At 38.9% G+C, this 22,100-nt stretch overlaps 1 protein-coding gene across 1 annotated transcript in view; it reads left to right on the top strand.

Annotated features, from left to right (window-relative positions):
* Window positions 1-672: 672 nt before the first annotated feature.
* Window positions 673-22,100, top strand: part of RAB28 (RAB28, member RAS oncogene family) — a 64,209-nt gene continuing 42,781 nt past the window's right edge. The window contains 4 exon segments of the mRNA XM_063310066.1: window positions 673-966; window positions 968-1,063; window positions 12,629-12,725; window positions 20,359-20,447. Coding sequence (XP_063166136.1) covers window positions 688-966; window positions 968-1,063; window positions 12,629-12,725; window positions 20,359-20,447 — 561 coding nt within the window. The 5' untranslated portion in view covers window positions 673-687.

Here is a 22,100-nt window from a genome sequence, read left to right as displayed (position 1 = left end):
AAAATCAAGTTCAGCCCCCGGGCTCTCCGTGAACACGTCTCTGGGCTAATCCGATCCAGAACGCAGAAGCGGTCGGCCACTGTCTCCTTCTGGACACTCGTTTCGGACCAGCTCCCAGCCTGAGGTCTCCTGGTGGCCTCCCATCTAATCAGGAGGGAGGCAGAGCATCCCAGCCCCGCTCCCCCGGAAGCCAGCCGGGGCTGCCGCCGCCGCCGCCTGGCCCCGGAGAGCGCCGAAAGCAGCTGCGAACGCTTGCGGCGGAAGCGGTCATCCGCCGCCGATCAGTTCCGTTGTTTCAGGGAGTGGAGGGGTGATCAAGCACGTTTAATTCTTATTAAAATTGATACAATTAAAATACAAACGATTCCCAATAGTTCGCGGGCTTCCCAGGGTTACGGTGCATGAGATGGGCGGCTGGACACGTCTTTAAAAGAAATAAATACGCAAAGGAATAATTCCTCCCGAGGGCTGGTGGCTTCTTCCACCCGTCCTCCTGGTCGCGACATCGGCTCTCCCTTCGGACCGGCGAGGCTAAGCGACAAAGGCCCGCGGATGCCCGCCCGGAGGCCCCGCCCACACTGTGCAGGTGAGGGGGCGTGTCTTTGCCACCTGTTTCCCCGCCCCTCGGCCGTAGGAACCGCGCCGGCGGCGTCTGGCAGCCAGGCCCGGCTTTGGGAGGAACCATCGATGCAGGCAGGGGGGCCTGGGCCAATGCGGGGAGCGCGGCGGGCCGCGGTTCGCTTTTCTTCCCCTCCCCGAAACTGCTTCCTCCGCACTCCGCGTTCCGTGGTCGCCCCTTCTCCCGGAGGGGTCGGCTTCCCCTCCCGCAGAGGGGGCCTCCCCCCTCTCCACGGGCTCGCTGGCGCAGTGGTCCAGTCCAGCGCCTCCTGGGCGACAGGAGCGACAAGATGGCGGCAGCGGTGGCGGTGCGGAGGCTTTTGGGGCCGCTCTGAGGGCGGCTCCCCGCGCGGGGCGGCGGGCGATGTCGGACTCGGAGGCGGAGGAGGAAGGCGCCGACCGGCAGCTGAAGTTCGTGGTGTTGGGCGACGGCGCCTCCGGCAAGGTCAGTCCGGAACGGCGAGGAGGCTGCGGGGCCCCCGGGGGCGCTTCAAGGGCTTCCCAAGCGCGCCGGTCCTCGGGCCCGGGGGGCGAGCCTGCGGCGGGCTCCCGCAGGACTCTCGCCCGGGGCCCTCCGGCCCTCCCCGGCTGCGCGGAGGCTCCGCGGTGGCTGCAGAGGGGACCCCCGAATGGGGACTGCTGCATATTGGCGCAGGGATCGGGCTGCGTAGAGGGGCCTCGGTGTGGGGGAAAAAAGGCTCATCTCATAAACACCTTGGAGGGACGATTCAGTTGTTAGTTCCTGTGCATTAAAAGAGAATGAACTCGGATTTGTTTTTGCTAGATACAGAATCTGCTTTGAAGGGATGTTGTGGAGCTCAGGATGAAGTATCCCACCTCCCCTAAGGAAATTAAGGGGAACCCCCCCCCCCAGTTCTATAGTAATTAAAACATATGCTCAGTGAGAACTGGGCCTGTGACATAAATGCTGTGCTCATTTATTTTGCAATAGAATGGCTTTTTCAGTGAAAAGAAATAACTGCTGTTGCTATTATTCTGGATTAGAAATGTGCAAATAGGGAGGTGTTGCAAATTATTACCTGAGATGGAATAAATCTTTGTTGGCATAATATTTGCTGTCCCAATTGGCTTTACTTTTCTGGCTCTGTTTCAAGTACCTGCTGAATAGGGTTGCCCTGATTTGTAAGTGCGTCAGATGCTGAGGGAGGGAGGCAGTGCCCAGCCTGACCTTAGAGGAGCCATAGGGATGCCATACATTGCTTGCGAAAGAAGCCCTTGTTTCAGCAAGTATTAAACTTGGGCTTTGCTATCACCCACAACAAAGAACTCTTGTTATTAGGCAGCATAAAAGCACCATGAATAAAGGTTGACTCTCAACATGGCATGGCATATTTGCATTCTTTAGCACATTTATTTCAACAGTTACCATAATTTTAATAACAAAAATCTGTGTGCATCAGCATGGTATATACAAATAGGTCCTATTCTTCTAGAATAACAGAGGTCTCCTCTCCTCTACCATGTTAAAACCGGGAGAGAAGTTGGTTTCAAAAAGGGGGCAGTGGGTTTAAAAGGAATTGGGGAAACAATGAGGGCAGATAGTGGGGGAAAACTGACTGTGGTGGAAAATGGCTGCTGAGCATTTTCTATACTTACTTGCAGACTACTCATCTGATAACACTCATCAAGAACAGGCTACCTGACTGTCTCCAAGATGTTGGATGACCAAGTAGTACAGATTTGTTCACCTTGAGGTTGTGGCAGGATAGCATTGCCTTAAGGGGGAAAAATTACATTTATTTGAGTGCACTGGTGATAACTGAAGGCTGTTTCTCTCACAGGCTTGGAGTGAAATGAGGCTGATGCCATGCCTCCAAGGGAGAAGACTGGGCTTGTCATAACATGACAGGTCTGTGATGAATAGTGATTGGGTACTGGGCCCATGTGCACACCCTTATAAGCTTATGAAAAACATTGAGAAGCTGTCAGTAACACACATTGATTAAGAAGTCGGTTAAGAGGCAGCATTAAGATGATTCTTAAAGCTTGCCTTATGCCGTGTAGAAAGAGTAAGGCAGCAGGAAGACCGTTTCATAGTTTGGGGGCCAGTGTGGAGAAGACTTTATCTCTGTGCACACCAGCCTCAATGTTCTGAATGGGCCTTTGAGAAAGGCTGGTAAAACAGAACTTACAGCGACATTGCAGAGGTGAAAAAATTTCTTCAGAGAGCCTGCTTTCAAGATATCAAGTGGTTTATAGGTTAAGCTCGATACTTTGAATTAAATGCATGGAAAATAAAAATGCCTTAATGTGATTCTGAAAATAAAAGGTATTGTAGGCACTGGGGGTACTTTTTGAGAAGAATGTTTTCTAATAGTAACCATTAAATTGCCACCACCAAACAAACCTTCTCTTTCATAACATACTTCTGGTAAGGAATGCGCTGGAGGAGGACTGCTAAACTAAAACTGTAGTCAGGAAAGAGGCACTACTGCAGATACTGGAGCCCCAAACAGTTTAGAAATTTGTATATAAGTATCAGTAGCTTGAACTGGGCCCAGAATGAAATACCCAGTGCAGTTTTTCCAAAATCGGTGTCCTTTGAACAACCTGGCTTGCACCAGTTAAAATTCTGGCAGGCGTATTCTGTAGTACCTCTGGTTTACTGAGCTAACTAGTTACTTGGCTTTGTACATACACTGATTTTTGCAGCCCCTAGGCCACAGAGTTCCATATTTGCTACCACAGAAGTATTAGCACTTTAATGACCTTTTCTCCTGCAGCTTTAAACAGTTCAGTGCTTATTTCATCTGTACTCGGTCCCTTTCTGTCACAGCTTGTCTGTTGCCTAATACATCACACTTTCTAGGGAAAAGTGGTCCCTGAATATATTTTCTTTGTATAAATGTTTTTTTCTAATTTTGTTTATAAAGGGTTTCGCTATAATTGTTCCCTCTTCCTTTAGTCCCACTTGCTTATACTACAGCTCTTCTTCCATGGGTTATCTGGACTGTACTACTTTAGCCGTACGTTTTCCTGTGAATTTTCAGATTTTAAAAAATCTCTTTTTTCATATTTTCCTACTTCGTTGACAGTCTTGATTTAAATATTTATTTATTATATTTTTAAATTGTTACTTACACAAAGATTTGTGGTGGTTTATAGTTAATAATGAAATAATCAAACACCATCAATAAATATAAATTAATACATTCATTAATAGCCATAAAATCATTGTTACAGTAAAAATCATTACTGTACTCATTACATTATTATTAGGTGTCCTGATATTCAGATCTTAACCTCCAAAAGGTCTTTTGAACAACTACGTTTTCATAACCTTCCTAAAGGTTAGGAGCAATTATGCCACCTGGATCACAAGTGAAAGGCTATTCCAGAGGATCAATGCCACAGTTGAAAAACATAGCTCTCTTGCTCTCCCACAGGGAAGAGACTAATTATTTAAACCTTGAACTTGTGTCCTGGATGGATAGAATCACTTTCAGGCAGGGTCCCACCCAGTCCTGGGTGCCAAACCATATAGAGCTTTATAGGTTAAAACCAGCACTTTGTATCCAGAAGTTTATTACCAGCCAATGCAGAGCCCATAAGAGGCTGTGCTGCATTTTGTACCTATTGAGAGCTCGAATGGGTTCCACGAGAGCATAAGGTTTTTAAAAAGTTAACTGCATGTAGTGGGGGAGGCCATAGCAGTGGTGTGTACAGCAGAAAAAGCAGGACTTGTCAGCTGACATTCAGAAGTCCCCCCCCCGGGGGGGGCATTTGTGCTCATTTGTTGTTTATTTGTTCAGTCGCTTCCGACTCTTCGTGACTTCATGGACCAGCCCACGCCAGAGCTTCCTGTCGGTAGTCAACACCCCCAGCTCCCCCAGGGATGAGTCCATCACCTCTAGAATATCATCCATCCACCTTGCCCTTGGTCGGCCCCTCTTCCTTTTGCCCTCCACTCTCCCTAGCATCAGCATCTTCTCCAGGCTGTCCTGTCTTCTCATGATGTGGCCAAAGTATTTCAGCTTTGCCTTTAATATCATTCCCTCAAGTCTGGCTTTATTTCCTGGAGGATGGACTGGTTTGATCTTCTTGCAGTCCAAGGCACTCTCAGAATTTTCCTCCAACACCACAGTTCAAAAGCATCTATCTTCCTTCTCTCAGCCTTCCTTATGGTCCAGCTCTCGCAGCCATATGTTACTACTGGGAATACCATTGCTTTAACTATGCGGACATGGAGACCTATGCATGTGTCTGAGAGGCAGGCAGCAATAATGTTCAGTTTTTTTAGCTAACAGGTTCTGTGGCCTGAAAAAGTTTGAAAACCATTGGCCTAGAGGGTCTCCAGTTCCTTCTTGGGGAGGGCTACCTCATCCAGAGTCACCTCTGGAACAGATAGAGTGGGAGATGGCTTCTGGTGCTGTGGTTCAACTTCAACTTGTTCCTCCTGGTCTCAATCCTTACAACTGCTAAGATCCTTACAGCTTCCAGAAACTAGGCCAAGACTTCCACAGCATCACTGGTTTGCCCTGGGGTAATGATGTATATCAGGGTATCATCAGCATACTCATGATATCTTCTCCTAAACTGATGGCTGACTCTCTTAGTGTCTTCATGTAAACAGCAGAGAGAGAGAAGAACCCTGTAGTATCTCAAACTGGAGTGTTCAACAGGTAATCCTCTTCCCCCCTCTCTCCCCATTAATTGTCCACTTAGAAAGGAGTAGAACTACTGAAAAGCATTATCTCTGACTCCCAAGTCTTATAGATGCTCCCATGATTGATGGTATCAAATGCTACTGAGAGATCAGTGGTCCCAGTGTTGGCAACTCCCCATATGGTTTCTGTTCCATGACTACAGTCAGGACCAGAAATATTGGAACAAGGATAACTGTTTTGGCATTTGGCCTCTGTACACCACCACATTGAAGTTAAAAGTAAACACACCCAGATGGGAGTGAAGTCAGGACTTTCAGCTGTAATTCAAGAGTTTTGACAAAAGCGGAGCACTAACCATTTAGGAAGTACAGCCAGTGGCATACACACCCACATGGCTCATAAGTGATGGAACAAACCAACATCATTACAAACATAAGGATTGCCTTATAATAACTGGATGAAAATCCTTTGCATTCAATGACTGCCTGAAGTCTGGAACCCATAGACATGACCAAATGCTGAGTTTCCTCCCTTGAGATGTTTTGCCAGGCCTTTACTGCAGCTGCCTTCAGCTGCTGCTTGTTTGTGGGTCTTTCTGCCTTGAGTCTTGTGTTCAGTAAGTGAAAAGCATGCTCTATTGGGTTGAGATCAGGTGACTGACTTGGCCATTGAAGAACATCCCACTTCTTTGCCTTGAGAAACCCTTGGGTAGCTTTTGCTGTATGTTTTGGGTCATTATCCATCTGCAGTATGAAGCGGCGTCCTATCAGTTTGGCATCATGTGGCTGAATCTGAGCAGAAAGTATAGCCCTATACACTTCAGAATTCATCCTGCTGCTTTGATCAGCAGTCAGGTCATCAATAAACAGCAGTGATCCAGTTCCATTGGCAGCCATACATGCCCATGCCAGAACGCTGCCTCCACCATGTTTGACAGATGACTTTTGGATCATGCTTTGGATCATGAGCTGTTCCTTTCCTTCTCCATAATCTTCTCTTCCCATCATTCTGGTGCAAGTTAATCTTGGTTTCATCAGTCCAAAGAATCTTATTCCAGAACCGGGCAGGCTTTTTTTAGGTGTTTGCTGGCCAAGTCTAATCTGGCCTTTCCGTTCTTGAGCGTTACCAATGGTTTGCACCTTGTTGTGAAGCCTCTGTATTTACATTCATAAAGCCATCTCTTGACTGTAGATGTTGACAATGACATGCCTACCTCCTCAACAGCATTTTTGACCTGGCTAGATGTTGTGAAAGGGTTCCTCTTCACCATGAACAGAATTCTGTGGTCATCCACTTTAGTTGTCTTCAGTGGTCTTCCAGGCCTTTTGCTGTTGCTGAGCTTGCCAGTTAATTCCTTCTTTTTCAGGATGTTTCAAACTGTTGTATTAGCCACTCTCAAATGTTTTTGCTATCTGTCTGATGGGTTTAGTTTGTTTTCTCAGCCTAATGACGGCCTCCTTCACTCGCATGGACACATCTTTGGACCTCATGTTGAGGGTTCCAGTGAACAGCTACCAAATGCAAATGTAACACTCAGAACCACCCCCAGGCCTTTTATCTGCTTGATTGGTCATGGGGTACCCAGGAAACAGGCCACACCTGACCATGCAGCTGCTTGTCAGCCATTCGTTCCCTTACTTATGAGCCACCAATGATGTGTGTGTGTGTATGCCACTGGCTGTACTCCCTGAATGGTTAGTGCCCCACTTTTGTCAAACCCCTTGAATGACAGTTCGCTCCCGTCTGGGTGTGTTTCCTTTCAACTTCAATGTGGTGGTGTACAGATGCCAAATGCCAAAACAGTTATCCTTGTTCCAATATTTCTGGTCCTGACTGTAGGTCTGAATGCTGACTAAAAAGGATCCATGTAATCTGCCTCCTTTGGGATGCTTTGCAGTTGAAGCCCCACCACAGTCTCTATAACCATCTCTAAAAGGGCAATCATAGTTGATTTAACATGGCCAGATCTAAGGACAGCCTCATCTAAAGGAAATGCAGCACTGCCTCTTTCAAGGCAGGTGGCATCATCCCCTCTCCAAACATGGCATTTATAATTTCCCTTGATCTAGCTGATCACATCCCACCCACCTCCTGAACGTAAGGCATGGGTTTGGTTCACAGCATCATATACACTTCTCCAGACCCCACAGGACGAAAGAAATCCCAGATGGCAGAAGATTGTACCTTAGTCACCTTCACAGATGCTGCCCACTCAGAATCCAGATCTGAGCATGTTTGAGGAGTTTTGTTGGCAAAATGGCCAAAAGTCTTACTGCAAACTGTGGGCAGATCTTTCTGATTCTTGCTACCTACAAGGGAGCAGGTCACTCTAAGTAAGATTGCTAGGGCACAGTCCTGCCAGTGCAGTAAGGGCAGAAAAGTCGGTCCTTTGTCTCTACTCAATTATCATAACAATTCCATCTGCTCTCTCTCTTTGACTGTTAGCTTGTTTTGAAAGTCACTTGGATCTTTTATTCTTTGACATTTGGGAAATATTTTTTTCCACATCAGATTTCTAGATCTCTCTTGTTTTCATAGCAACTCAGGTTTTCTTTTATACTGGTTAAACATATAGAACCTAATGCTTACACTGATCTTACATTTTGGCAATAAGGCTAGATCTTGTTGGCACACCTATTGCCTTTAATTTTCTGTGTTTAACTGCTTATTTAAAACACCAATTTATGGGCTTTTCTGCAAACAGTACGTGTAACCTTAACCCTAACCCTAAATTGGAGCTACGTTAGCTAAGGTAGATAGGAGCCTATTTGTAACTCTGTCTCTTTACAGCCTAGTGGCTTATAATTGTAGAAGTCTCTTACTCTATATTGCCACTGAAAACTCTCCAAGGCTTCAATTTTGGTGACTGTCCTGATTATAGAATCCTGCATTTGCTAGAAAAGGTGTTAGAAGGGAGATTTCCTCTATCAAAGCTGAATATCATTTCCCCCCAGACCTGAAGTGCAGCTTTTGTAAACATATTATTTATATTGTGTATTATTATGAAGTCTTTTGGAAGAAAAAACTTCTGGCTTATGGTTTTATTTGCCTCCTATTTATTTTCTAGCCGTATACATTGCCTTGTTGGATTTTCCAATATAAAGGGAATAATATGCGCCAGATGTACTGCCTGTTAATAAAATTTTAAAAATGGAATTCCCCATCCTCCTTATTTCTGATGTCTCTATATATTGTTCCTATTCTTAATTCTTTAGCATTGAAACAAAAGTGTTCAATTTTTTTGCCACAATGTTAATATTTTGGAGAAAATCTATGTGGTTAAGAGTCAACAATGACTTGATGGCATGTAATCAATCAGTCTACTGGAGGAGTTTGAAATTTAAAAAAATAATTTTATAAGAGCCATCATTTTTACTGCCACAATTTTACCCAGAATATTTAATTTTTTTTAATGCCAGAATTTCATTTATTTTTTATTTTTTCCACATTGGTTTAAAAGTATTATTAGCTTGTTAATGTTTGTAATATTTGAAGGATTTTCTTTCAAATGGTATATTTACGATACTGAAAAAAAAAAGGTGAAAGGTCCCCTGTGCAAGCACCGAGTCATGTCTGGCCCTTTGGGGGGACGCCGCTTTCGCGACGTTCTCTTGGCAGACTGTAGAGCGGGGAGGTTTGCCACTGCCTTCCCAGCCGTCACCTTCCCCAGCAAGCTGGGTGCTCATTTTACCGACCTCGGAAGGATGCTATCTCATTTTGGATTTTAGGAGGTGTATGGAAGAACAGCACTTGTGATGTTCGAAAATTTACAGTTAATGCATCAGGTTCTGCAAATTCTTTCAATTCCATCTTAATGTATTTTTCTGTATTACTAGGATTTGTAAAAGATAATACATTATCTGCAAGTAAATTTAATAGTTTTTATCTCCTATTTTTATCCTTTTAATTTCTTTATTGCTCCAAAGAGCTACTGCTAATATTTCTATAATGAGGTAAAATAATAAGGGGAGAATGCACAGCCCTGCTTGGTACCTCTTGAGACTGTGAATTGCTCAGAAACATATTTATTAATTCTAATTTGGGCACTGGCAATATATATTTGATCTATCATGTTGAAAAAGGAATTACCAAATTTAAATCTTTTAAAAGTTTGTTTTAAAAATTGTCTGTCCAGATAAAAGCTTTAAAGATATCTAATGAGCATATTGATAAGGAAGATATTTTAATTTTATAAAAATGAATAATACTTAATAATATTCTGATCAGACCAGATATTTCTTTTTGGAATAAAATCTGATTGATTGGGATGAATAATCTTTCCTACAGTTAATTTAAGATGATATGATATAATTTAAAGATATAATTATTCTCCTTGTGGGGGGGAGATAGGTGGTGTTAAAAATGTGATAGATAAATAAATATAAATTATAAAATAGGTTAGTAAACAATTCATAATCAAGATTAAAAGAGATGGGTCTGTAAGAAGGCACTTCTAACTGGTCTTTAACTGGTTTAGGAATTAGAACAGTGCCAGGATAAGGGAAGATTTCCCTGATATCATGCATTTCTTAATGAACAAAAATTCTGGTATAAGAATATCCAAATGCCTTACAGAATTTGGCTGTTAACCCATCAGGGCCTGGAGATTTTCCATTACTAATGTTTTTTTAAATATCTTCAACTGTTTTTTTAAAAGACTTTATTAAACTTTCAAAACACAGATAAAATACAAAATATAGAAAAGATTGGAGAAAAGACTAAAAAAAAGAGAAAAACTTAAAAAGTGTGGAAATAGAAAGATACAAAAAGAATGACTTCCGACCTTTTTCAGCACAGATACAAGTACAAATACATAATACATTAACCTTACTCTAATTCAAACCATAATAAACATTATTCTATAAACTATAACAACCTAATCATCAAAACCCAAAATCAAAACTTCATTGTTTTCAGATACAAGCAAAATGTCCGGAAGCAGTTTCCACGTAGAAACAAATGCAACCGAATCGTTTACTCTTATCAAGTGCTGTCAGTTTCGCCATCTCTGCCAGTTCCATTAATTTCACCATCCGTTCTTCTACCATGGGAATTTGTGTATCCATCCACCTTTGCACATACAGAAGTCTTGCTGCTGTTGTCATATACAAAAACAAAGTCCCAAATTTAGTTTCAAGTTCATCCATCAAACCCAAAAGAAAAAAGTTCTGGTTTCAGTTATACATTAATTTTAAGAATCTTTTGAATTATAATACATATCTGCTGCCAATATTTCTTAGCTTTCTCACAAGTCCACCAAAGTTGGTAAAAAAGTACCTTTACCTTGGGAACATTTCCAGCATATATTTGATACCCCTTTAGACATCTTTGACAACTTATCAGATGTTCAATACCAATGGTACATCATCTTATAAAAATTCTTTTTCAGATTATAGTTCATTGTACATTTCAAGCCTTTGTTCCACATATTCTCCCACTGATCAAGCATATTATATCCAAAATTTTTAAAATATCTTCAACTTTTGACAGTGAAAATGAAGTATCCAAGTATTGAGCATCCATTAAAAATAATTCTGGGAAATTCAGTTTGTCTAGATACTAGTTTTTTGGTTTTTTTGCAGGGTTTTTAGAAGTGTACAGCTCCATAAAAACCTCTACAAAATTTATTCTAATATTTTTAGAATTCGTGATAGTGTGACCTTTAGTACCTTTTATTGCCTTTAGATATCTCCTTTCTTTCACTTTTTAAAACTTATTTGCCAATAATCTTGGGTTATTATTGTATTTTTGTTTTAAGACTAAAATATGGGTTGATATTTTGTCAGTTTCTAAAATACAAAGCTCTTTTCCTTTCTAATTGTTTATTAACTGAGCCTGTTCTACATTTTATACTACATTTTATGTACTGATTGCAAATGTCCTTATAAAACTAGGAACTCTTCTTTCAGTACTCATACCATCAGAGAATGGGTGTCTTTGCCCCTCTTGTCTGTTTACATCACCGCCTCCAGATCCACTCAGGAAAGTTTGGTATCTTCCCACTAGGTCCTGAAGTGGGTTCTCACCATTTGGTATCCAGATTTGCTGTTTCAGCTGTGTCCATTAAGTGCTCTTGATCATACAGTACTGACCTGCCATTGCCTTCTTCCAAGTTTGATTAGACGTTTCTCTTGTTGACCTGGTTTGCTTTCTGCATACCTGCTGTGTCCCACCTGCCCTCCTCCCCATTGTGGGTCCCTCTTAACTGGCAAGGGTGACCTTAGCAACAACTCTGACTCCCATCATCATTCAGCCCTCCCACCTAGTCTAAGCAGAGGTCCTCTGGGAAGGCAAATTATTATTAGTAAAACTCATAACACTCATTGCTGAAGAAGAAAGTCTGAACTCCTTTTTTAAAGGTGGAAAAGGTAAGCACAGTTCCCACTGGTAGATTCCTTAGCTTGGGAGCAATTCAGGAAATGTTATTACCTGCAAAACTCATCTCTCGTTTCACTTATTTGGAATTATGACAGGAAATAATGCCTTTACAGTGGTTTGGTTTTGTAATAATATGTAAGATAATTTTTTTCTGTGTAGTATACATGGGTGTATTTCTGGATATACATATCAAACATGTACATATGTATACATACATCCTGACAACCTTCTCCTTACCTTCTCACTGTTCTGAACTGGAAATCCCTTTACCTTCCCACAGTAAAATATTTCCAATTAAATCTGTTCTGAAATTCAGAACAGATTTAATTGGAAATATTTTACTGTGGGCAGGTAAAGGGAGTGGATAGTGATTGTCGATCTGTTAGTTACCTGAAGGGCAGGAATAGAAGGGTTGGTGTGAGAATGCAAAGAAACCGTTCCTTGTTTTAGAACTTGTGGCCTGGAGGTGAGAGGTGGCTCTACTTTCGGTCCAGCTCCATGTTGTTTCCAGGGAGTGCCTTTTCCTAAAAGAAAGAATGGTGAGGAGAAGCTTGTCTGGATACTGTTGCTGGAAAGTGATTTAACTCCTTTTCAGCAATGGCATGTATTGCTTTCCTTTGTGTTTTGCTGGCTGTGCCAGAAGTATTGCTTAAAAAAACCAGGAACAGGTTTGCATTCCCCCTTCCTTATTCACTATATTTTGACTGAGTAGCCAGAGCTTCAGGAGATGGCAATGCCTCAGCATAATGTTCTCAGTTACAGTATTTTTATTTATTGTTAGTATTTATGATATAGCTAAGAATATATAGTATAATTGAATAGTTAATATATGAGTGATCCTAAGAGCTATGATGATGGGTAAAAATTTTACAGTGTACAAAATTGCTTTATTACTGCTTTAAATATAAAAAATAAAGTATTAGAAATAATAGGCTTCCAATTTAGATTTTATTTTTATGTACTATAAGTCATTGCTCCTGAATTTGATGTGATTTTCTTTTTAGACCTCCTTAGCTACACGTTTTGCTCAAGAAGCTTTTGGAAAGCAATACAGGCAAACCATAGGACTTGATTTCTTTTTGAAACGAATAACACTTCCAGGTAAGATGAAATTAGAATGCACTATATAAAAATTGGGAGTAAGCGTAAAGCATTGAGGAAGGTATAAGAAGATGTAATGTAGCACTTTAAGAATGTGAACAAAATTTTGGTTACTAACAAGGGATAGTTCAGTGCTAAATAAGTCTGTATTTATAGTTACATGATTTTATATTATGTGTGTACTGTTTGTCTGAGATTCTTACATCTCTGATATGCATATGTAAAATATAGGAAAAACAACTAAAATGACCCTTTTGGACCCTTTAGGTTCTGTTATGTGAATGGTGTCTTATGCTAGGCAACATGAAATTGCTGGCATTTAATAGACCACTAAAATTCAGGTTCCCCAGGCAGTCATAAAAACACAATTTGAGCATTCAAAATATCCCATTTCATGGTGCAAAGGAACTATTTAGATGCCAGTTGTACTATGCTACAAGGAAAATGTAAAGAATTAATTCAGAAGGACAGGCAAGATCTTAAAAGTTTGTTTCTAAACAATTGGCAGTCTGAAAGGAGTTGTTCATTCATAATTCAATTTGCAAGCATAAAACTACGTAGTTGATGTTGTTTCTAATGCATTAACAAACTGAAGTGAAAAGTTGATTCTCCTTGCAGTCTCACAGTGAAAATCTTGCTGTTATTACAGGCTGCATTAGTATAAAACAAACAAAGCAAAGTTGAATTAATAATGCATGGGCTTGTACTTTTCACCGAAGTAAAACCAAGATGGTCTCTTCTGAACAATAAATTAAATTAGAGCAGGGTTTCTCAACCAGGGTTCCATGGAACCCTAGGGTTCCGTGAGAAGTCACAAGGGGTTCCCCAGGAGAGCACAATTTATTGAAGAAATTATTTCAAATTTAGGCAACTTCACATTAAAGAAGTAAGTTTCATTCTTTATTTTCAGTTTAAGAACACTGTTAATGTATAAATACAGGCCTACACGTGAAACAAATATAATGATTTTGTAACTTCTGGCCTATATCTGAGCCTGAATGTGCAGGGGTTCCCCGAGGCCTAAAAAATATTTCAAGGGTTCCTCCAGGGTCAAAAAGTTGAGAAATTAGAGCATCAATAATTAAGTCTCAAAAATATTTTAGTTTTTTTTAAAAAAACTATCAGATGTTTAGGTATAAGTTTGTGCAGGCTTAAATAAATAATTCTGATAACTTGCTCAAATTGAAGCTGGGACTTAGTTATCCAGACTTTTTTGGCTAGGCCAAGAATAGATTCATTGCTATGGTACTGAATTCTAAGTTTGAATGGTTATTTCTCTGTGAACAGAATAGAATAATCAAAGGATACTAACCTTGTTCTTCTAGAAGTATAAATATTCGTAATATTTATAGAGGCATTAGCAAATGAAAAGTGTATCCTCTACACATGGGAACATAAACTAGAAATGTGAATTTTGATATGTTTGAGACATTGCAGGCCATTTCAGAACTATGAAATGAGAAAACTTTTCATTTTCAGTTATTAGACTTACTTTTCTCACAAACTGTAAGGGCAATTGGTGGATATTCAGTTATTTCTCTAGAGTGTTTCACAAACTTGATTGATAGTCAGCTGTACAGCTACGCAAACCTCATTTTTGGAAGAACGATCTTTTTAGGGTTCAGTTTAAAATGTACTGTATGGCGCAAATGAATACATTTTTAGAATATTAATTTTAAGAATCGTACTGCTTAAAATTAAAAGTGTATTTAATACAGCAAATACAAAGGAAAAAAATTCTTTAGAGTTATGGCATATTTAATTACAGCTGCATAGTTTGAGTCTTGAGTTTATTACTCTATCATATATGTTGATTATACTTTTTCCCCTTTAATCTCCGTTTGCTTATCAGGTTGAATATTGATTGCAATTTATATTTGGTAGCCATTTTTTGACATTATTGAATTCAGTGAATAACATGAGATTCAAAAATGGGTTTGTAGGAGGGAGAACCCCAAGCACGTTTATGCATTGTTAAATTTGGCAGAAGTTAGTGAGGTTTGTTTATGAAGCTTCTTCCACTCAAGATAAGAAAGGCTTCCCAAACTCTTCTTAGTTGGCGGATGAGGCGTTTGGAACTTCGCCCCTCTCCAAATGTGCACACGGTCCACATAAAATAAAGAAGGAAGAGAGGCAGGAAGATATCTATGTGCTCATTCAGGTCAGGCAAAATACAGTGAAACAAAACAAGAAGCTAGAGAAATAAATTCACACCAAAACAAAAGAAAGCAAAAAACTTATGATATAGACATTTAGCATGGAGGAAAAAAAATCCCTTTGCTCCCTTCTTCCTCCAGCAGTTCAGGACGGTGGCTGTTTTTGTTTTTTTGTTAGTGGTGAAAGGGGGAGGAATGACTCAGTTAATTTAGAAGTGAAGTTCAGGCTGCTGCTGCGGCCTGACATTTTGATTTTCTAGGAATTATTTTAGTTTTTTTCAGCCTGCCAGGCAATCGATAGACAGACAGACAAGAAATTGGCTACGTTGAGATTTCCCTAGATAGACAAACAGAAGGAATTTGGTTGTGTTGAAGTTTCAGTGGTAAGTCTTGGAATTAGGTTTTTTGCACTTCTCTGTTGGGACAGTATCAAGTGATTTTTATTTCAGTCCTGGAGCTGCTGCTTATTGAGTAGATGCCTTGGCTAAAAGTGCAAGTTGTTAAGGAGTTGCCAGTGGAAGGGAAAATTAGCAAAACGGTACTCTTAGTGGAGAACCTACTGAATCAAATTATTTTCTGCAAAGAGGAGACTTTACTTACCACACAGACCCTTCATGCTCAAATGCTGTGTAGAAAAGGCTCTCTGAATTGGGATTCTTGTATTTAGGATTGGAGCATAAGCTCGTACAGTATATATGCATGCATTATTTAGACATTTCATAAAATAATTTCTCTAGCTGTTACATTTAATCAAACACTAAATCAAATTACATAAAGCAAAATGAAAGATAAAGATTCCCTGCTGAACTGCTCGCAACTACATTCATGCCTTTTCTTGGCAGTGTTACTGGAGTAGTATGCCTTTGTCGTCGTCTTAGAGGAGCCCTCTGCAAGTTTCCCCATGAATACTAACTAGGCTGCCTCTGTTTGGCTTCTGAGATCAGATAGGATTTGCTATAAGATTATTAAGCTATAACATGCAAAATTAAGCACAGTATTATTAGAGACTACACTGTAGGAATTCAAGTAATTTAGATAAAATAATTTATCTTAAATTGAGTATATCTTTTAACACGTAGTATCAATATTAAAAATATCACAAGGGTGGACCATATCCATATTAAACTAACCCAATTTTCTTTGTTTAGAATAATGTTATGATGTAGTGTAAGTATGTACATGTAGGTATACGCTAGATGTAACCATAGTACAGATTTCTGGGCTTAAAATAGTGTTGCTGTTAGCCAGAGGCTTTACAGATATAGCTCTTAAGAGTCATAGTCAAAATACTTGCAGGAAAATTGCAGATATAACCCACTAAACAGGGTTTTACTGTGAGGAGGTTTTAAAAGGCTTCAGCAAAAGAAATGAACAAAAGTGTTTTTAGTTCCATCTTGATAATGTAGAACTTAACTAAGGTTAACCAGCATGATGAGTATACTTTTCAAAGGTTGTTATTGAATCTTGCTAGTGACTGAAAACGTTTGGATATTTAGCCTGTATTCTTAATAAACTCAGCTTCACACTTGGTTGAACTTTATTTCCTATGTAGTACAACAAAATGAAAGTTCCGGCAACCTTTTAAAAATAGATTTTAAAATAGTTCACTTGCAAGTTTTAATTGTAAAATTCTTTAAAATGTAGGTTAGTTATTAAAAATATTTAGTTTTGTGTTCTACTTCAATGGCTTGTTAGTTGTACCTGGGGCTTAATTTTGGAATCCAGTACATTTGTGTGAGTTATTGCTATTATGTCCCAAATGAGTAATAAGCTTCAGATAAAAAAATACAGGAAAACGTACCTGAAGAAAATGTAGGTGTATATTCTCTTTTTTATGTATTTGGGGCTGGGGGAGAGCCACGCTCAAAAGAGATTGTGTGTCCTGCAGTTGTCAGAGCCATTAGTGCCTCTTTGGAGCCCAGCTCCACAGATGTATTTATTTATCGCCCTCATCTGCCATCCCTGGGGAAATGCTGCTGAGCAAGGCCCATGGGCACGGGTGTGTGCTGGCTTGCATCAGAGATGCTATAAGGCAATACATTTACTTAGAGGCATGGCTGAAATAGTGATGATTCTGTGTCTGAATACACCGGCTACCGCTGTCTTTTTAATAGGCATTTAGCAGTATTAAAATTAGGCCACTTTCTTCTGCAGCTAGAACTGCCGGGGCCATTTGCCTTGCCACCCTCTTCTAGAGGAACTAAAATCCCCCCCGTGCAGCAATTTTACAGGACGATTAAAGAGCCTAATTTGTTTGTTGTGAACTGTCTCTCTGTTTTTGTAAATTAGTCTGACTAAAGATGCAAGGGCAATTAGCAACATATGTGAACTTAATTAAAAATTATCAATATCAAAAAGAGAAGTTGATCATACAGTATAAATAATACCAGATAGGTCAGTTATGTGCTTTGTTGTTTGAAAACTTGCAAAGAAGGTGAATGAAATGAAATCATGTGTTTTTTTTAAAAAAGTCTAATAAATTAATAGGTTTTGCTATGCATTTGTGTTAGAAAATATACAATTCAGTCTCAAGTTAAGAGACGTTTTCTTAGTGAGACAAAATCTTTTTCCTTCCTCTCAGTGCTACATTTGAGAGGAAGACTATATTGGTGTTGAATGTGTGATTAGGGCTTTTGAGGGGGGTGAGAGGATTGTACTTCTACATCAGTGTAATGGGAAAAATGCTATTTTGTTTAAATTCTATTTGTATAAGGTCCTTCATTTGTGAAGGATATAAACAGCAGTGGTGCGCAAAGCATTTCAAATTCAGCGTCTTTCAAAGTCCAGAGAGGTTTTATTGGGAGCTCAGAATGGGCCCGTTTTGAGCTTGGAACAGTTCCAAAATGGCAGAATGGTGTTGGAATGCTTCTGGTAAGGTTGGAGCTGCTGTTTCACATTTGAAATAGAGTGCTTTAAACTTGAAATATTTTGCAAGCCACTAACAAAAAATATTAAAAAGGGCAGTCCTGTAATGTGAGGCCTTGACTTCAAGAATCCCTTTGGGGATTTTTTTCAGGATACATTTATGTTAATGTTCAAAGATTTTCAGCACAGAACAGTGAATTGGTTTTATAGACAAATTTATTTCACTGAACTGTGCTAAAATGTGGCTAAAATGTGGCATATGCTGGCAGTATATTAAATCAGGATATAAAAGTTGGCATAGGGCATAAATATCACATACGTATTGTTTCTCTCTCTCTCTCTCGCAAGCAGTAAAAAGTATATTTTGTTTTCTTCTGTTTTGTTAGATTTAGCTTCAGTTGGGAAATACTTGGGGTTCATATTCATTCTTAAATACATTTGAGCATTAAGTTCCACTGAATTCAATAACATTTAATTCTGTGTTAATGGGATCACTTTGTTATTGTCTGTCTGAAGATTCTGTCGGCATAGTTGGTTTTTAACTGCTGTAAAAAAAGCTTAAGGCACAATCCAGCCAAAACTGAACTTCCCTGATTTCAGCTTGAGTTAACTTTCGAACACAGTTGAGAAGATTATAAATTTAAATGTGGGGGAGTCATGTTGATTGATCAGATATATTAGGCTGATTGATCAAGTATATAGATAAGTCATGTTTGATCAGGTATAAAAATCTTACAATTAACATAAAATTATGTTAAAATTAAAATAAGTAGGATTTGTCCTTAAAAATTCGTTGCAAAATTAATGCATAAGAAGATTCAAAAGTTTTTGTTTTTAGAATGTATAATAAAGGAAAAATGTTTTAGCATCTGCACTATATTAAGTTGATCGCTGCAGGTACAGATATATTTCAGCTGTAGTGGAATACCAAGAAATTTCAGTACACTGACTGAAGGCTTGTTTCTTTAGCTGAAGAAACCCAAATGGATTTTAGACTGTTTCTGTAGCTCCAGAGAACAGTGAAATTCCAAAGAAGAGTTTCTGTGCAGCTTTTCTTTCTTTTAAATAAAAAAAAGCCTTTCTTTTTCATTGTTAAAAATACTTCAACAGGAAGAAATGCCGTGGAGAAAAGTGAAATAAAATGCTGCTCTTGACAATATGCATGCTTATCCCTTTTTTGAATTGCATTACTAACAAAGGAAAACTATTTCACCCACAAGGAATATTTGCTGGATGACTTTTAACAGTGAAAATACTTTTGTGACACAGTAACTTTCACAAAATTGTGTTATATTTTGTTTATAGGCTTGGGTCCAAAATCTACTTTACATCTGCCAATTTGGGGTTTTACTTTTTTGTTTTTAGAGCACCAGCCCATCAGACCACACTGCAGAGCAATTTGTGATATGGCTGAGGACGGAGTGTAAATTGCTGTCCAAAGTCAGGAATCTCCCCTGAGCTAATGAGTTGTTAGGCAGGCCAGTCCTCCTTGGAATCCCCCATACATTACTCACTGTAGCATTGACAGAGGCTGGCGGGGCTCCGTGCGCTGTTGGTTTTTTTGCTTGTATGGCAGGCCATGCCTTTAATTATATTAGCATCTTAAGAGGTGGGTGTTATTTCAGATGAAGTAGCTACAGTTAGGAGCACTTCTTTTCTGCCTCCAACAACTTAAAAAACCCAAACCTAGCTGCTAGTTCATTTTTGGGCCCAGTTAAAGTAGTCTTTTAAATCATTTGGGGCCAGTTTATCAGAACAATTGTCTTCTGTGGATACTGTGCTGGATCTGAAGATCCTCTTGCCCTGCCCCTCATGCTACCAGCAGGTGCAGTGAGGGGGGGTGGGATCTCGAGAAGAGGGTTTTCTTTGTGATGGTGCCTTTGTTGTAGAATACAAAAAAGCCCCCCAAAGTCTTTGTCATCCTTTGGGGACTTGATGAAGATACTGCTATTCACCTTGGTCTCTTAAATAGCTCACCTTTTAAACAAATAAACTACTAGTTCTTTGATGAAACCTGTGTTTGGTAATTCAAGTTACTAAGACTGCAGTACTGTACACTTTACTCTGGAAATAAGCCACATTGATTTCACTGGCGCTTACTTCTGAGTAGGTATATGTAGGATTGTTCTACCAGGGATTTTTATCGCAAGAGCAAAATTTTATGCTGCATTTTATAACATTTAAAATGTTTTAATTAATTATTATTTTGTATTTCAATATTATAGTTTATTTTAGTTGTGTAGGTTAGAAAACATTAGCTGAGCAACCAAATAAATCTGCATTTGAAATTACCATTCTGTTTAAAAACAATTTGTCAATGCATTATGTACAACTGCTGCTTGAGAAACACAAGAGAGAAGTTTCTTAATGAACTTCAATATTCTTTTAAATTTAATGTATTACAGCCAACCATGTGTTGTAAGCACTGGAAAACCTTGTTGTTAATCTTACTCATCTTTTACAAGAGAAATACTTAGTGGTGAACACATCTTATATAAGTATATTGCATAGTGTCTTAGTTTCAGTATTGAACTGTAAAGATTATTTATATCTGATTCTATAACTCAGTATGTCACATGCATCAGCCTTTTGTTCCCCCTTCCCCTTTTCAGGAAATGTAAATGTTACTCTTCAAGTATGGGATATCGGAGGCCAAACAATAGGAGGCAAGATGTTGGATAAATATATCTATGGTGCACAGGTATGGTTAAAGAATTATAAACTACTGCAGTTTCTTACTGGTGGTCTTCTTAGAATGTTTACTATAAAAATGATAGTTTACAGCATAATTTTAAATGAGTATTAAAATGTAAACATGAAAGAAACTTACTTGAACATTGGTTTTGCAGACAGTTATTTTGGACAGGGTGCTTGGACAATGCTTTCTTCTATGAATGAGATATATTAATTATTATATCTCTAACAGCTCTCTGAAACAGATGTTGCTTGCTTTATATTGTGGGCTCAGTCAAAAATAGCAGTTTTCATCACATTTATCTAGATATCCCCATGGATATACAAATAGGCATACTTGCTGTTTGAGTACAGATGCTTCCTGGTGAGAGAAAGGAGGGAATTAAGGGCAATCTGTTGCCATTAAATTTGTTCAGCTAGCTGAATTTCTGGGGGAGTATACAGAAGGTGACCAAGTAGCTAAATCTTTTTACAAAATAGTGGAAATAAACAGTACTTTTACAAGTAAGGAAACTTAAATTAATAATAGTAGTTAACACATACATAACCAGTGCATGATTTTTAGAACAAAGTTTTAGACAATTTGAGTTATAAATATGTCTATGTGTATACACACAGACATACACAGACATCAATTTTTGAAATATTTTGTTTCCTCCAGAGTAATGAAGAAAATAGTTCAGTACCAGATGAATCTGTGGGATGGTAATAAGTAAATGTAAAAGAAAAATTGTTGATGAAGGAAACTGGAAATTGCACACAATGTTTAACAAATCTAAGTCAACTGCATTGTAGCTGAGGAAACAAATCAAGATTTCTGACATACAATGGGGAAGCTCTAAAATAAAATTAAATCTCATAATAACATGGGGATTTCTCTATATGGGAAATAAATTATATGCATGATGTTTAGAGCATACTAGAATGTGAGATTGTAAAAAGTCTATTATCCATGTAATCAGTACTAAAATATTTTCTTGGCAATAGTAATTTTAGTGGAATTTATTTTCATTTGAATGCATAAATGTGTTGATAAAATAGTTTTTGAGGGTTCATAGCATCTAATACAAATCATTATAGTGATTCTTGGAATTGTGTGATAAAGCAGGTCGTTTTAATTGTCTTTCTATTGCAGATTTGAGGCTGAGAACAGGGAATACTTGCTTATCTAAACCCACCTAGTAATTTAATGATAACCACTATTTGAACTATAGTCTGATTCAGTTTTAACCATATTTTATATTAATTTTGTTAAGATTTTAATGTAGGGAGCAACCAGGCGCCCCATCCCTGTTTCCTGCTACTTATTTTGTGAACACTGTTTTCACGAAAACAGCATTTCTAGCAACTTTGTGGATATATGTGTTCTAGACAGTTGCCCTCCAAATCCTGCTGAAGTGCAACTTACAGCAACCTTAGCCATCATGACCAAAGAAAAGGACACTTTTAGTGATATCTGAAGGGCTGTTTCCTCACCTCTGTGTTCCATAACTCAAGTATGGTCTCTGGTCTTGCTTTCTCCATCTAAGATGAAATTCTGAAGCATAAAGGAAAATGAAGGACGAAGTGCATTTAGAAATGTATGGCATTTCTTTGACATCTTCTGTGTAATCTGCTTAATCATCCATATTAGATGTAGTTGCTGCTATTTTAATCAAGG

Source organism: Candoia aspera, chromosome 8 (assembly GCF_035149785.1).
Source record: "Candoia aspera isolate rCanAsp1 chromosome 8, rCanAsp1.hap2, whole genome shotgun sequence".
Classification (NCBI taxonomy): Eukaryota; Metazoa; Chordata; class Lepidosauria; order Squamata; family Boidae; genus Candoia; species Candoia aspera.
The sequence above is the reverse complement of the archived record's forward strand: the minus strand, read 5'-3'. Positions and strand labels throughout refer to the sequence as shown.